Genomic DNA, 15,966 nt, shown 5'->3' on the forward strand with positions numbered 1-15,966 from the left:
AACGATCATTAGAGCCACCACAAGACGAGACTGTGAGGCCCCTCAAAGATGCACCTCTTTTGGAAAATCTGTGCTGTCAATGTGGGATAGAAACATCTGGAACATGATGCCACCTGGAACAAGAGACACACACACCACTTGTAAATCCCATCTGAAAAACGTGTTTATTAACACCTGTTGTCACAGCTAGAAAGATGCTCTACAGCACGTAGATACATATATTTAAATATATTTATCTGTATTTAATTGTCCATATTTATCTTGTGCACTTGAATTATGCACGTTAACTCTTGCACAAGTACAATATTTATTGGGACTGGTTTGCACTTTACCTTTAATTGATTGTATCTTGTTATGTCTATTGTGTGTCTATTGTGTATCTATATTGTGACCTGCCAAGGGACATTCAGATGCAAATTAGTTAACACTAACGCACATTTATATTTGTGCATTTGTACTTATTTTTATCAATATACAATTGTTTGTTTTTGAATAAATGAACTGAAATTTTAAAAAAAAGTATAATCACAGTCTAGGCAGCCAGTTACTGACCAGCTCCACTGGAGAAGTTGGAAACTGTGCTCCCTGCTTAGTGGCACCACAGCAGTGTAGCATAAACCCAATAAACTTTCATAAAACACGTTTAGGTGTTCATGAAGTCATTTTTAGAATTTTAAAGGAATCAAAGGTCAAACCCTGGATGTGCTCTCCATGGTGCTGAAGTAAAAGAAGAAAAAGCTTTTTAGGTCAGTGATGAAAAAAGACAAAACTTTGCCCTTTAAATGATTTATTAACTTTTCAAAGGATGGGATTTTTAATTGAAAACATGACCACAGTCGACACACTTTTAAAGAGCTGATCCAGACACACACACTTGGCCGACAGTTCATGCAAAAGATGACAGGGCTTGGTTACAGTAATAACCCTCCTGCTATCTCACGCCCATGCGTCTGCAGCATGGACTGTAAATCTCCTTTTGTTATTGTTTTAATAACACTAATGTTAGCATTAGCCAAGTGGTAAAATCGTCAGACATCAAAAGCCAGGAACATCTGAGCTATATTGGGGTGAAGACAAAGGGAGAGAGCCCAGCTTGTGAAAATAGCAGGCCATGCTGATTCAGCGAAGCATGTGTATAGTTGGTCATGTGTGTGTTTGATGTGTGTGGGCACAAACTTATACACTGATAGTGCAATTGTTTAAGTGCACGGATACTTGAATGTGTATTAGCGTGTGAAACCCGACGCAACCTGCACAGAACAAAGCTCTCCAGCTGCTTGGTAAAACTGACTTCTCAGAGCTCCATTTCCTCCAAACCACAAAGTCTCATAAAGCTAAGCACCCATACTTAGCTAATGGGTCCACACTGAAGCCTCTGGTGCTGCTTATTGGGGGAAAACACCCTGATATGTTTTCCAGCACATGACTTTGTTTTTCATAATTAACAGCTCCACCTCTTTGCTGAGCCACAGGGAGAGGACTCTGAAATAATGTCTAATGGAGATACAGCATAATAAAAATCAGACATGAATAAAGTCCTGCATGCATGTTCCACTGAGATCGTCGTGGAATATCTAAAAACCTGGGAGCAGGAGTCAAAATGCAAGTCAGCAATCTGGTTTATGTTGACATGGACTGGGCCATTGCTGTTCACTACCTCGGGCCCTCGTGTTTTTACATATGTGAGTAATAAAATAGGCCGCTAAGTTCTCAATTTGTGCCAAATGGACCCATTTATAAACCACTGAGTGCAGCAAATGAGACATCTTTGTCTGTGCGTGCATATGGATGTGTGTTCAACGGTTTTGAGAGCTTGTGAACCTTGTAGAATTATCAATATTTTTTCATGAATTTGACCCCAAACATCAGATTTTCACTCAAATCTTCAGGTTGATCAGATCTGCACATCAGCTTGGAGGAATTTTAGTTTCTTACTTCATTAAAAAACAGACTTAACTCTGGGTGTTGGTGGGATTTTTCACTGACTGCTCTCTTTAGATCCTTCTACAACATTTCTGTCAGATAACAGTCAGGGCTTTTCTTGGTAATTCCTAAATATTTTAATTCACCTCAGAACATCAGAACATCAACAGCATATCTCAATTCCAGCCCCTCATCAGCTGATTGGTAAACTGATTTGACTGATTAAAATGTACATAAGCGCATTTTTACAAAAAGGATGGGAGCTTTAAGTAGTCTCTGAGATGATTACATGATGTGGGTGGTGAAGGCCGACTTGCTGCATGACCCACTTTCTATTGACTTTCAGTCATTTCACAAGTACAATTCAGAATGAATAAATCCATCTATAATACAACACTTTTTTTGCATTTGAGGCCGCAAACCAACCCTGGACCATGATTGTACCACTTTCATGTTTCACGTTTTCAGGCTTCAATTAATTGCAAATACAAAAGGTTTGCATACTTCTGCTTCTCAGACATACACTCACTGGCCACGGGTTGGACCCCTTTTTCTTTCAAAGCTGCCTCAATTCTTGGTGTCATAGATCCAACAAGGTGTTGGAAACATTACTCAGAAGTTTTTCTCCATATTAACATGACAGCATCACACAGTTGCTGCAGGTTTGTCGGCTGCATCCATGATGAGAATCTCCCGTTCCACCACATCCCAAAGCTGCTCTACTGGACTGAGATCTGGTGGCTGTGGAGGCCGTTGGAGTCCAGTGAACTCATCGTCATGTTCTAGAAAGCAGGTGGAGATGATCTGAGCTTTGTGACATGGTGCATTATCCTGCTGGAAGTAGCATCAGAAGATGCTCCACTGTGGTCATAAAGGGATGGACATGGTCAGCAACAATACTCAGGTAGGCTGTGCTGGTTAAACCAGGACACGTTGGTACTAAGGGGCCCAAAGTGGGCCAAATAAACATCCCCCACACCATTGCACCAGCAGCAGCATGAAGCATTGATCCAAGGCAGGATGGATCCAAGTTTTCGCAATGTTTCCACCAGATTCTCAGCCTAGCATCTGAATGTGGAGCTAAAATGGAGACTCATCAGACCAGCAACATTTCTCCATCTTCTATTGTCCAGTGTTGGTGAGTGTGTGTGAATTGTAGCCTCAGTTTCCTGTTCTTAGCTGACAGGAGGAACCCGGTGTGGTCTTCTGCTGCTGTAGCCCATCTGCTTCAAGTGCTGGACGTGTTGTGTGTTCAGAGATAATATTCTGCAGATCTTGGTTGGAACCAGTGCTTATTTGACTTCCTGTTGCCTTTCTATCATCTCCAACCAGTCTGCCCATTCTCCTCTGACGTTTTGATCCAGACCACTGCTGCTCACTGAATATTTTTTTCTTCTTCAGACCATCTCTGGAAACCCTAGAGATGGTTGTGTGTGAAAATTCCAGTAAATACTCAGACCAACAACCATGCCACGTTCAAAGTCACTTAAATCCCCTTTGTTCCTTATTCTGATGCTCAGTTTGAACTTCAGCAAGTCATCTTCACCGTGTCTATATAACTGTAGTAGCTGCAAAGCTTAGCTGGCAAGGCTTTTGTCTCACATGAGGTAGACCTGAATTCAAATCCCACAGGGAACAAATGTTAATAATTTCCCTTCCAGTTGGGTCCTTAGGCATCACCACCTTTAGATGTAAGTTGCTTTAGAGATAAGTGACTGCTAAATGACTATAGAATAAATGTGTTGAGTTGCCACCAAGAGATTGGCTTGTTTGGGGTGTCTTTACAAAGAGCCCAGTAAGTGTATGTCTGTTTATCTTATTTAGGGTTTTCTTTATTGACTTCATCATGTCAAAATAGGATATTTAAGTCATATTTATGCATAAACATACAGTTCTAAAGTGTGGCAGTTTTAAGCACCACTGTAAATGTATTGTAGGAGACTGTGTGTATGTGTGTTTGAATGGGTTTCCAGTGATTGCCAAGCTTTCCATAATGTTTACTGACACAACACATTTTAATGGTTTCTGCTGAGTGCCAACAATTGAGAAATCTAGTCACATCAAAACGGTGGCACACTAACGTCCATTGTTTACACTTATGGCTTCAGCTATTTAAAACTGAAACAGAATAGCCCTATGGACACCACAGCTCAATTGTTTTGTTGTTGCAAAACTCTGTGCAACAGAAACCTTCAAAAGAAACCTTCTCTTAGACATTTAAGATGTAATATTCTTTTCCATTATCTATAATTAAACATTACATTCTGCAGTCAAGTTGATCAGCTGTATACCTCTAAATCAAGTCAGAAGCCAAGTATTTCTGCTCAACCCTCAGATTTTATTGCAAACTGTGTATTGTTTCAACAAAGAGCTGCAAGTTTTGTGAGGTCCCATTGTACGGCCCAAACGTGTGAAGCCCAGCCATTCCCCGGCCATATGCTGGTGAACGCCCAGCAACAGACAATGGAGGAGTTGTTTGGTCCAACACTTCATGGGAGACCCGTGATCAAACGTCACAGGCAAGTAATGAAATTGTAATAATTTCTTCCCACCCCACGTAGTCTGTTTCTTGTTTGTTCTGCAGGTCGCTATGAGCTGCGGTTACACAGCAATGGGCGGCTTCTATATACAACTTATCTCAGTAATGAGCTGGTGGGCTGCTCTGACTGAGGAGGCAGTGGAGGGAGGGAGCAACATGACTTCATTGTTTGGCTGTAAATGGTGTTGAATTTTCCAAAGATTGTGGGGATTATCAAATAACACATTACAGTAATACCACAGTAATGATGGCCTGTTTATCAGGTGTGACTGTAATCTTTAAACACGTCATACAACCAGTAACCCCAATACATATGAAACACAGTTACAAAAGTAGTTTTTGTTTTTATTAAAACATACACAAACATAAATAATAAGAAAACTTAATGGAAAAATCTATCAAATGAAGCTTTTACAGGTATGCTACAATCTTGTAGAAGGGACAATATATCCATATTGCTTTTGGCTAGGCAAGTACACACAGAATTGTCAAAATCGAGATACATAAATATAAAATTTGAAATGAAGCCCCTGTGTTTTAATAACAAAAAGCGTGTCTACTGTTGTCTCTAAGTGCTGTATAATAAATGTCATACAGACATAAAATATAACTGATTTTTTAACAGCTGATGGGTCACTTTAACAATGACCCCTCTCTGTACTTCTATAGCTAATAAATAAATATTTAGTGCATATTCCCATTTACCTCACTAACGAGCCAAATGAAAAAACAAAATTTAAGTTAAAGACGAACCAAACTCAATTTGGTCACTTTAATTAATGACATAAATCTATTCATGTCATTTATGGTCAGACAGTCCAGCTATCTGCATCGCTTGTTGATTGTCACAAACAAAACAAAAAGATGTCATTTCCTCCTTGGGTCTGAATGACATTGTCGATCAAAACGCCTTCAATGGCCACTTAAGACAGAATATTGAATAAGTTTTTGGTGCATACTTAGGTTTTGTTGCCTTAAAACAATGCTAGCGTCAAAGTGAGTCTTTTATGATGCTTCTGAGATTGTAAGCATGAAATAAAGAAATCGCCACCCATATGCATATTTGGAATTAGGCTGTTGAGTTACTTACTATGAGGACGCCTCATTTCCTGCCTTGTTCACACTTCCAAAAACCTTCAGGTAAACATTTATGCATTCACTGTTGTGTGTCAGACTAAGGGCCAAAAGGCTTGTTATTTTTATCCTGTTATAAATCCACTAAGTACAAGCAGATGCTATATCTACTACAGTGCTCCTTCTGGACAATTTTTCCAACAATGAGTGCTAATAAATCCTTTCTGGTTGCACTTCATGCCAAAAAACTCACTTCCTTAGTTCCCCTATGTGGTTTGTTTAATTAGAGCATAAACACATGTCCGTTCTTGAGTCTTAATGGTCTAATCATAATCACAAAGTATTGAAATTATCCAATACAAACCACAACACTTTCAGAAAAATGTTCAATAAAGCTCCAGTTCTATTTTGGAATTGAAAACTGTGTGAAAGAAGAAAGATATGGTTTTATGAGGTGGTTACCTATTCCATAACTTTTTCTCTAATATGAAAGATTCCAGGGATAGTCAATGAAGAGCAATTAAACACAAAAAAACCTACACATGTAGAATAAAAAAAACAAAATTTTCTTTGACAAGTCAACATTATAAATCACTAACAGTGGTTCTTTGGCATAAAAAATGTTCAGTAGCATGTCCGCTCCACACGTATTAAAGTTTCAGTTACCCAACTTTATGGCCCCAAAATACGTCCCTTCTGCCTCCTGGTCCAGCATCCAAGCATTGGACACATTGACAAACAAGGCGTCCCCTTCGACCAGGTATACCCCTCGACCCTGCTGGGCGCAGTACATGTTGTAGCTTGTGTCATTCCAGCGCATGGTGCTGCCCACCTTCATCAGCAATGTAGGCTTGCTGTTCTGTTTAATGCTCACATGGAAGACATACTGGATGAGTTGGGCGTTGCTAACCTCCACTTGGGGGATCTCAACCTGGCTGCTGTCTTCTGCTCCTACGATCTTGTAGTAGCGGAAGCAGGTTTTTGAGTATACATAGTAGAAACCCGACTCCTTTACCATCAGTCTTCCCTTCTGGTAGTCCATCCTGCGGAGGTTTCCATGCACTTCATCCCATTCGATGTTGATGGCTTCCTCGATTTCTATGTGGAAATAAGAGCAAGCGCGCATATGGTTGGTTTTCTTTTTGTATATTATCCTCAAATAAAACAAGCAAAAAGACATTTGATAGTTTTAGGTTTTAAACTAGCGATTCCCTAAATCAAGTTTCAGAATTAATTCTTAAAAAACTGTTCAAAAATATTCACTGTTTAATCAACAAGTCAAACAGAAATTGGTGTTGGACCAAAATGCGCCAAATGCCAGAAAGTTTAAACTTTGAACTTTAAAAATATGTATTTATAATTTTTAGAATTCACAAAGGTTGAAATGAGAAATAAAAATCTAATTTAGCTAATGTTGCATACAGTATTAGTCATTTAGGTATAGCACTTTTGTTAATATTTTGAATTTGAGGTATGCATGTTATTTTGTGGAATACTATTTAAATTTCCCAACTTTGTTACATTAGTAAACAGAAATTTGGCTGTGTATGTTGAAAAAGCTATATAACATTAGCAATTTCACTTTTCACTGTTTAACATATTATGTTAGCAAGCTAATGCTAGCATGGCTTTGTTAGCTTAGTTACACAAGCATTGCTACAAAGCACACCTGGTTGTAAATATTAAGTATGACCTCACTGAAGTAAGCGCTAACTTACTAACTAACCACTAAGTGATGCCACTTTGTGAATTTAGAGATGTGTAAAGCTCAGTTATGTTGAAAAATCGCCTAACAAATCGGCTAACACGAAACACCAAACAAGTTCCCACTTTGGGGACAGTGCTCCATTTACACCAATATGTGTTCATGAGTTTGAGATCTGGTTTGGAAGAATTGTCACATTCAACAGGCATGTACATGCTGAGGTAAAATAAGGATGCAGACAGCTGTCTCATTGGTTAAAGATAAAGGACAGCAGGGGCAAAAACTCAAAGTTAGCTTTGCATCACTTCACCTTGAAATTGAACTGATGGTAACAGCTAACACTGAGATAGTTTTAGCAGCAGAAAACCAACGAGGAGTTGCAAAGCAAATATGACAACAAGTGTTGAGTCAACAAGAGATGGCAAATTCAGGCCTCTTAGTTTAGATTCCACTGTATGAGTAAATAGTTACTTTATATTAAACCAATGAAAGAAATGTAAAGCGCAAAGGGAATTTTCCTTTTTTGCTTTAGATTACAAGGAAACTATTTGTTCAAAGGGAAAGATACAATCTAAAAACAAGAAATAACTGAGGACATGTGGGCTGTGTTTCTGGATTGCTGATTTGTTCATTTTTTCACCCACACCCTACATTGAACTCTCTATGTAGTGAAAAGCAGTAGAAAGCTGTTATTCAGTGCAATGATGCGATAAATATTCAGTTAAACGTGGCATAAACAAGCATCAGTAGGAGTGTTACACACCAAATCACAGGTGTTTGTAAATGCTTTAAGTGATTTGTAATGTTAGAAAAAAAGCTGCATCCCTTACATATTTATTATTTACATAAAAGCATCTAAAGTTTTATTTTGTTCTGGTACTTTTTAGCTTATTATTTCTCAAGTCCTGCTGCTCAGACAGACTGGAGGTATGAAGAGTCAGCTATAGAGTGCCATGGGTGGGGCTTTTCTTCAATGAGAAGGCTAACAGAAGAGAAAAGACAAACAGTAGACACTTAACCTCTTGAACCCTAGAGTTTTTAGAGGTGTAGTTCGCCTGAACAGACCTACCCAAATTAAATCAACAATAACTGTACTTTTCAGGTCAATATACAGGTCAATATTGGTCTCAATGGATAGGTAAGACTCTATGGAATATAAATCCAGTGTCAGAAACACTGTGAATGTTAATATGCCTGTACAAATTGTGATAAACCATAGGTAAAAATAAAAAATTATCCTCGCCTAATTGTTTTGTTTTTTTTTTACACAAATAAAAACATCATGATAGAAATCATTCTGTGCATAAAGATACCAGTGCATGCATTCAGCAACTCCTTGACTACAACTGTACAAAGCTTCATGAGAATAGAACAAAGCTCATAGCTTTTATGCAGGTTTTAGTGTGGATAGGACCAGGCGGACTCTCCATTTGGCTACTTGGATACCCAAACTGTGCCAAATTATGCTGTGTCTGTATTTCCTCCAGAGCTTCTAACACGGTGTATTTGTTTTTTTGTAATTTCTTGGACATGTTTATGGCTTTTATCCTTCGTTCTAAATGGATAAAAAGTCAAAATGAAGCAAAGAAATGAACGCTGTTCATCATGCAGCAAAATGGCAATGACGCTCCTTTGTTTACGCGCAAGCATTTATACCTGACAGATAAAGTGTCGTTCAAGTGTAAGATATCGTTGGAAAGCTTGTAAGATGTAGAATTTGACCAAACTTTATTTATACTGCCAAGACCCACAACAAGACAACAAAATGGCTGTGAATGGGCGCATATGACATGTTAACGCACGACGCAGTTCCACCATTATGGATTACTACGCTGTAAGTCTTGGTCGAAGAACAGTGTGGATAGACTGAAAATGACTACAAAAAGGTAAGGAAATCAAAAATATCGCTGTTTGTGAGAATAGCTTTGGGATTTGGTGTACTTGGTGATAAACATGCTATCTGATAAGGTTTGCTGTGATATGCGAAGGTTAGCTTTGTGTTTGTTTTGAGACTGACGTGAGGTGCTTGGCGAATATCTTTTTATGCTTGGTATCATATGAAAGTGCAGCTTTTCTAGTTTTTATTTGATACCCAATATGTTGGGGTGGAGTGAACGGATCACGCGTTGTGTTGCATTTTGTTTGGGGTGTTACTCGTTATGGTGGCGCTGTTGTTTGGCATACGTATTTTAAAGTTGTTATTAAACAAATACTTTGACTAAATGCACTTGGAGAGTTGATTTAGTGGCATTAGGTATTATTCTTTGAGACACATTATAAATAAAATATCCTTACATCACTAAAGTAACTTTTTTACACACATGAACTTGTGTTTACATCTGTTGGATCCACCGGTGGGTCCGTCGGGCTTATGGGGTTAACGAGTTTCCAATCCCTAGGGCAGCAATGTTTTAGGAAATACTTCTATCTCTGGGATACATATCATTCTGGGAAGATGCTGATCAGTCGTGTAAGTTGGTGAGTCATATTGCTTAAATTATTTTCAGGTCAGAGTTGAAAAAGATGTTTCACTCCCCCTCATTTACACAGTCTTCTTTGAATTAAGCAAAATCCACTTTTCTATTAACATTCAAGTCAAAAACAAGCAAATTGGGCGTGTAATGAATCCAGATCAGTTAATAAGTGTTTCTGGTATAATAATGAAAATATATTAAATCAAATGGACTCACTCTTAGACAAATCTTGGCGTGCTCTGATTGGTAGATGGGCTGATGGCAGGTTCTCTTTGGTTTTGCACCGTCTGACTTTCCTTGGGTCTTTCAGAGCATTTAGAACTGGTTCAGTCTGCACCTCCTGGAGGGAAAAAGAAAAGAATTCAGCAAACACTCTAATAGATGAAAAGTTATAAAGATATAAGTTTTGAAATAAGTGTATCCCTGTTTGTGTTTTTATAACATAAGTTCCTCAATTGGAAAAGTGTATCTGAAGCAAAATTTTCCTTCAGCAAACTTACCACAGCCCTGTTTTGCTGTCTCTCTGAATGATTGCCTGGAATTATGGGGGTGTACAGGAAGACAATAAGTGTATGAGCGTCTATGGACCATACTGTCAGGCTGCTAACTCCTTACATCCATGGTTGTATTTTAAGCTGGAGGCCATGATCGGGGAGGCCCTCTATCAGGTGCTACATTTCAGAAAGATTGAGCTTCTCACACAAACAGATTTGGCACAAACAGTATCTGGACTGGATTCAGCTGCTGCCCCCTCAACAAGCGCTGATTCTATTCAAGCCATGACGACGCCCCCATCCACAGTCTGAGCTAGACTGTCTTTAGGCAAGACAGAGCATATACAATGAGGGAAAACATGGTTTCCAAGCAGGTAAACAGTTACTGCACTGGAGCTGCCAACTCACCTACACATCTGGTGTGAGATTAAAGCATCAGATGTCAATGTTGTGCTGTTTCTACCTACATGACTGCACTTAAACATGAAGTCTAAGAGCTGAGAGAAATTACATCCTTGAAGTTGCACCACTTGAATGCATTTATTCTTATTTGGAGATGATGAATAACTGTGATGAGTAACAAATGTCAGTGAGAAATTATTTACACTGATTGGGGTGTTATTATATTCTAAATGTGTTTAAACTTGTTTCGTAGTTTCAGGGTAGTTTCCTCTGAACAAGTAATCTTAGGAATCCTGCCATCGCATAACTCTGCGACAAGATTAAAATTAAAAATGGAAAGTGTTGGGAATTGCATCATTTTCAAAACATCCCTAACTTTGAAAACCACGAACAAACATTAAGTCCAAATAAACCCAACTACAGAGCCAGCCACATTTCAGTACCGTTAACATGGTTTTGCAACATTGCACCTGTACTGAGCTAATATTACTTGAAATATTTGCTCACAAGTCCAAACAAATGTGCATGTTCTCAGTCTAAGATTAGCACTGTCTGTCCTCCAAAAACAATTTGCTGCACAAACATGTTTATTGCACATTTTAGAATGAGACAAGCGTAAACAGCTTCTTGCCAAGGCTACCAAGTAATTGTGAGCATGCTCCCAATTGGACCAACATTGTGGGATCTATCTTGATTTGTGGCCAAACCGCATCATACCTCTTTAACCAGAGTGAGGAGATTATTTAAACAAAGTAGCAGCAGCTTGGCAGCTTCCTAATCAACACCATGATCTGAGACTGAAATGTGGCACGGTGATAACCACGCTGCACCATATGGAGCTTCAAAACGAAGAAGAAACAATCTGCCTAGAAATATGAACCCGGCTATGGCTGACTTGATTGCGCATGCTTGGCCCTGCCATACCACAGTGCATGCTGGCTTCAGCTCAGCCCTTTAACTATGCACCACATGCATCATTCAACATGTCTATTATGTTGATGAGTGGTTTCTGAGATGCTACTCTAGAACAAAAGTCCTCTCACTCAGAGCTTGGCCACCAAAGCAGATTGTCTCTTTGTGTTTCACAGCAGACCTCTTACACAAATCTTCACACATTATAAACATTCAGATCATGATTCATTGTTCTTTATTCCCACCACTGACCAGAATGGGCCTGGCCTGCCAGTCCTGTCCCACATCAACAAGGCTGAGATGACAAGTTGTCCACTGAGGTCCACTCCCTAACAGGCTCCTGATCAGTTTTAGTGCTGAACTCTCACACAATCACAGTGTGTGTTAAGTAGGCTTGTCACCCTGACACCTCATAAAGCTCCCTGCATTCTGTGGAAACAGCCGCAAGCTGATGAAACAAGGAGTTCTCCTTAGTACAAGACAGGCTGGGTGGCTTTGTCTAAGCGCTCTGCCAGGGATACCCGGGGCAAACACAAATACATAATTTCAAAGGAAATGAAAGTATCATGGGAAACCAAACAAAGCAAAGCTTATATTTTGTGTTATTTCACTTCCTGGATGGTTGCTTTTGTTTGGCAAAGCCTGAGCCATAAAAAGGGGGAAAGCAGAAAATTCCATAAAGAAATAAAAAAATTTTTTACTTAGACAGTTAAGAATTTTTAAGTGTCACGTGACAAACGATCAAGAAACATTGCAACCACTGACGCCAATGGGTGACTCACTGATAGCCGAGGCCGTAAACTACCATCAGCGGGAGAAGTCGAACAACCGAGATGGTGGAAAAATCCTAAACGAGAGGCTTTTTTGACAGAAGGTGTTTGTGCTGCTGTGGTCTGACCTCAGTCCAGCATGTGTAACCAGCTGGGGGGTTTTATGCTGGCTTCACAGAAGCAGCCTTGCATTGAAAACACACCCGTGGGAAAATCATGACTCCTGTCAGCGCAAAATTGCAAATGCTAAGACTCTTTTAAAAACACAACAGCACTGCTGCACTGGCTTTTTTACTTCCCCCTTGAGAGTTACAGGAAGAAATACCTGGCACGCTTCAAAGCAGTCTCAAAGCTGATCACTATTCGACCGTGAGACATTGTTTTTGGCTCTGCTGTACCTTTGTTTCCCATGCTTCATTTCACTCAAATCAAAGCCCACAGATTTGAAGAAGACATTAGATTAGATTGTTTTGTGTTTTGCACAGCAGTGACAGACACGTGAGTGGTTCTGCAGCCAAATGCACAAAACAGAGTTAATCTGTGTGAACTTACCTCTATAGGTCGATGTGGGGTTGTGGACAAGTCTACCTGTAGAAGAAAACAGGGGAGGTTAGAGATGTCAACATCATCCGTCCCTCTAAAAGCAAAGTGGGAGAATATATTTAAAACCTTCAGAAAGGCTATCGGCAGGTCTGTGTGTGAGAGAGTGGGAGTTGAATCATTTTCCACATGTTTTTCCAGATTCCACTGCAAAATGCAAAAGTCAAACTGATCTAGAAATTTAGCTTTCTTGTATTTTTTCTGCATTCCCATTCCTAGCTATAGTTTTGCAGATTTTAAGGGTATATAACATCCTGGTTAAGTCTAGAAAAACAGCACATATCTGCTGACTCATGCTCAAGAATGCAAACACATGCATCCCGAATAAAAACTCTCTTAAAATTCAGAGTTAGAGCTAAAGTTGTCCTCTCTGTGATTTTACTCCTTTTTATTATTTTTCTTTATTTTGTTTTGTTCTGGCTCCCATCCAGGACATAACAAGCTGCCACTACACTGCACAGTGCTTCTGTCAAGGAAATTTAACACGCAAACTCACTGACAGAGGCACTGACAGAGAAAAGAGATGCCCCCACTAGGTAAACTCAGCATCCTGAGGGAACGGACATGCGGTCTGCTCTCTTGGCTTGTTGAAACATGACAATTATTCAGCTGGAAATGGAAAAAGGAGGGAAGAGAAGCCACCATAAAGTAACAAAAAAAAAAAAAATCCGGCCAGAATGTAAATGTTATTTGACAAGACAAGAGAAATGCAGTCCAGAGTCAAACATAAGCTGAGGAGTGAGGATGTGTGGATATAAGGATTTTTAGGGGGGGTCCCGTTACCAGGATCAACAAGTTCTTGAACTTTGCCAGACCTCTCTGTCTCCTCTTGAAAACAGATCTGCTTATGCTCCAAAAGTTTACAACTTATGACTCATATAAATTACAATTACAAGCTTCGGATGGCATGTAAACACGCGCATGAAAAACTGCTGCTTCGCAGCCTCAAGTGAAAACATCTGTAAGTTGCAAACAAGACATCGCGCGCGGCTGACATTTTTGTCTTCTGAGAGGAGATGTTATCGCTGCAGAACAGCTTTGATTTCAGCTCCTGGAAAAAAGAAAAAAGATCTTGCAGAAAAAGCTACACTAATCTTCGTGGAAAGTTTCTTCAAGGTTTCGTGCGATGGTATCAGTCCGTTGGTGTGTTTTTCTGCGCTTAAATCGCAGAGGCGCTGCGTCTTCAAAGAGACTCCAAAAAGTTTGGCGCACCAAACTGCAGCACTGCTTCACTTTATCTTTCCTCCGTAACATCCATAGATTGCTTAACTTCTAAGCCCGTCCGCCTCTTTGTATAAAGCGCGCGCTGGCAAACTTATCTGGCGCTTTATGACGTTATAAAATTGCGCAAATAATGTTGCACTGTCTGAACACGCTGTAGCCTGGAAATGTTAAGTTATTTTTAGACAAAAGCGAGTTTGAGTCAAACATAATACATGCTGAAAGAAAATTAACACAGACACTGGGCATAAAGCCGCAAATGAGCCCGCACACAATGCGCCTACCTCTTGCAGATAACCTGTCAGGTGCAGTAAGATCGCCACACTGGAGGCCACCTGAAGCAATCCCATAACAGCGAGGGTCCCGAATAACAGCGGCCGGTAAGTGGACTCCGAGCTCTGCACCGGGTGGAAGCGGTGCTGGCCTGCCTCGATGTCGACGGTGTTCCGCAGGTAGGCTCTGTACTCGCTGTGCGTAGCTGCCATGGCGCGCGCTGTGTGTGTGTGCCGTTCCACCCCGGGGCCAGGTCCAAGACTCAATACAAGGAAGGAAACTGAGTCTGCAAATCTCCCTATAACCGGTGGGTGGGCTGAGAGAGAGAGAGAGCTCCAGTTCCCTCTGCAGCCAATCACAGTGATCCTCCAAAACTTGGACTGAAAGACTGAAGCGGGACCGTCCGCCGGATCGACCTGAGCGCTTGGCAGGTAACGCGGAGCTCTTTATGGCCTCCGAGGCAGAGTTATTAACAGGCGATCCACGCCTCCTGCGCGTCCACACCCTTCGATGACACACTTTCACTGAGCCGAGGCTGAATTAGCCGCGCAGCAGGGAAACTGGAGAGAATTAGGAGAGAAATAAAAATTCAACCCAGCGGTTATCACTGAACACGCCTATAAGCAGAACCAAAAATGGATCAAAACTGGCAATAAAAATGGCAATAAAGGTTCAGTTTTAATGGTGATTTTAATTAATAATGTCAATTCATGACTACTTCTCCACCATCAGGGTAGCACAACTAGGTATAAAAGGAGCGTTTCAGAGAAGTAGGGCCTCTCAGATGGAAAGATGGGCAGAAGTTCACCAGTCTGGGACAAAATTGGTCTAAAAATTGAGGAACAATTTCAGAAAATTCTCAAGACTTTGAAGATCCCACATGAGCTACATTATCAAAAGATTCAGAGAATCAGGAGGAATCTCTGTACACATCAGACAAGACTGACCACATTGGGGTCCTCAGGAGGTGGGAAGACTTCCAGAAACCACTGTCTGTGAACACAGTTCACCCTGAAATCCACAAATGCAGGTTAAAGCTCCATCATACAAAGAAGAAGCCATATATAATATTGATAATGATAATAATACATTTTATGAAACTCAAGGTCATCTTACAGGTATAGAATAAAATAGACTATAGAGGAGAGGGAGCATCCAGCTTGTTATCAGTGGACAGGGGAAAAGCTGCATCTCTGATGGGATGGGGCTGCATTAGTGTCTATGGCGTGGGCAGCTTCCACATCTGTGAAGCTCCATCAATGCTGAAAAGTACATGAAGGTTTTAGAGCAACATCTGCTCCCATCCAGACAACGTCTCTTTCAGGGAAGGCCTTGCAGGTTTCAGCAAGACGATGCTGAACCACATCCTGCATCCATCACAACAGCATGGCTTCACAGGAGAAGAGTCCGGCTGCTGAACTGGGTTTGATGAGATTTGCAAATCACTGCATCTTGTTTTTATTTGTTTTATACTGCTTACACAGCATCCTTACATTTTAGAATTGGGGTTGTATTCTGAGAGATTAAAATGTCATCCATCCATCCATCCATCTCTATACTCGCTAACTTCTGTGTTTCA

At 40.3% G+C, this 15,966-nt stretch overlaps 1 protein-coding gene across 1 annotated transcript; it reads right to left on the reverse strand.

Annotated features, from left to right (window-relative positions):
- Nucleotides 1-4,786: 4,786 nt before the first annotated feature.
- tnfsf11 (TNF superfamily member 11) lies at nucleotides 4,787-14,840 on the reverse strand. The gene is made up of 4 exons (XM_042002539.1): nucleotides 14,399-14,840; nucleotides 12,846-12,881; nucleotides 9,932-10,055; nucleotides 4,787-6,634 (listed from the first exon to the last, which is right to left on the reverse strand). Exons 1-4 carry the CDS (start codon nucleotides 14,597-14,599, stop codon nucleotides 6,195-6,197), a joined length of 801 nt encoding a protein of 266 aa, XP_041858473.1. The 5' UTR covers nucleotides 14,600-14,840; the 3' UTR covers nucleotides 4,787-6,194.
- Nucleotides 14,841-15,966: the final 1,126 nt, after the last annotated feature.

Source organism: Melanotaenia boesemani, chromosome 12 (genome assembly GCF_017639745.1).
Source record: "Melanotaenia boesemani isolate fMelBoe1 chromosome 12, fMelBoe1.pri, whole genome shotgun sequence".
NCBI classification, from domain to species: domain Eukaryota; kingdom Metazoa; phylum Chordata; class Actinopteri; order Atheriniformes; family Melanotaeniidae; genus Melanotaenia; species Melanotaenia boesemani.

Coding starts and splice junctions, on each gene's coding strand:
- tnfsf11 (XM_042002539.1), bottom strand. CDS start 14,599: ATGGCAGCTACGCACAGCGAGTACAGAGCCTACCTGCGGAACACCGTC. Junction 12,882..14,398: donor TGACAGGTTATCTGCAAGAG/GTAGGCGCATTG, acceptor TTTCTTCTACAG/GTAGACTTGTCCACAACCCC. Junction 10,056..12,845: donor CCCCACATCGACCTATAGAG/GTAAGTTCACAC, acceptor TTTTCCCTCCAG/GAGGTGCAGACTGAACCAGT.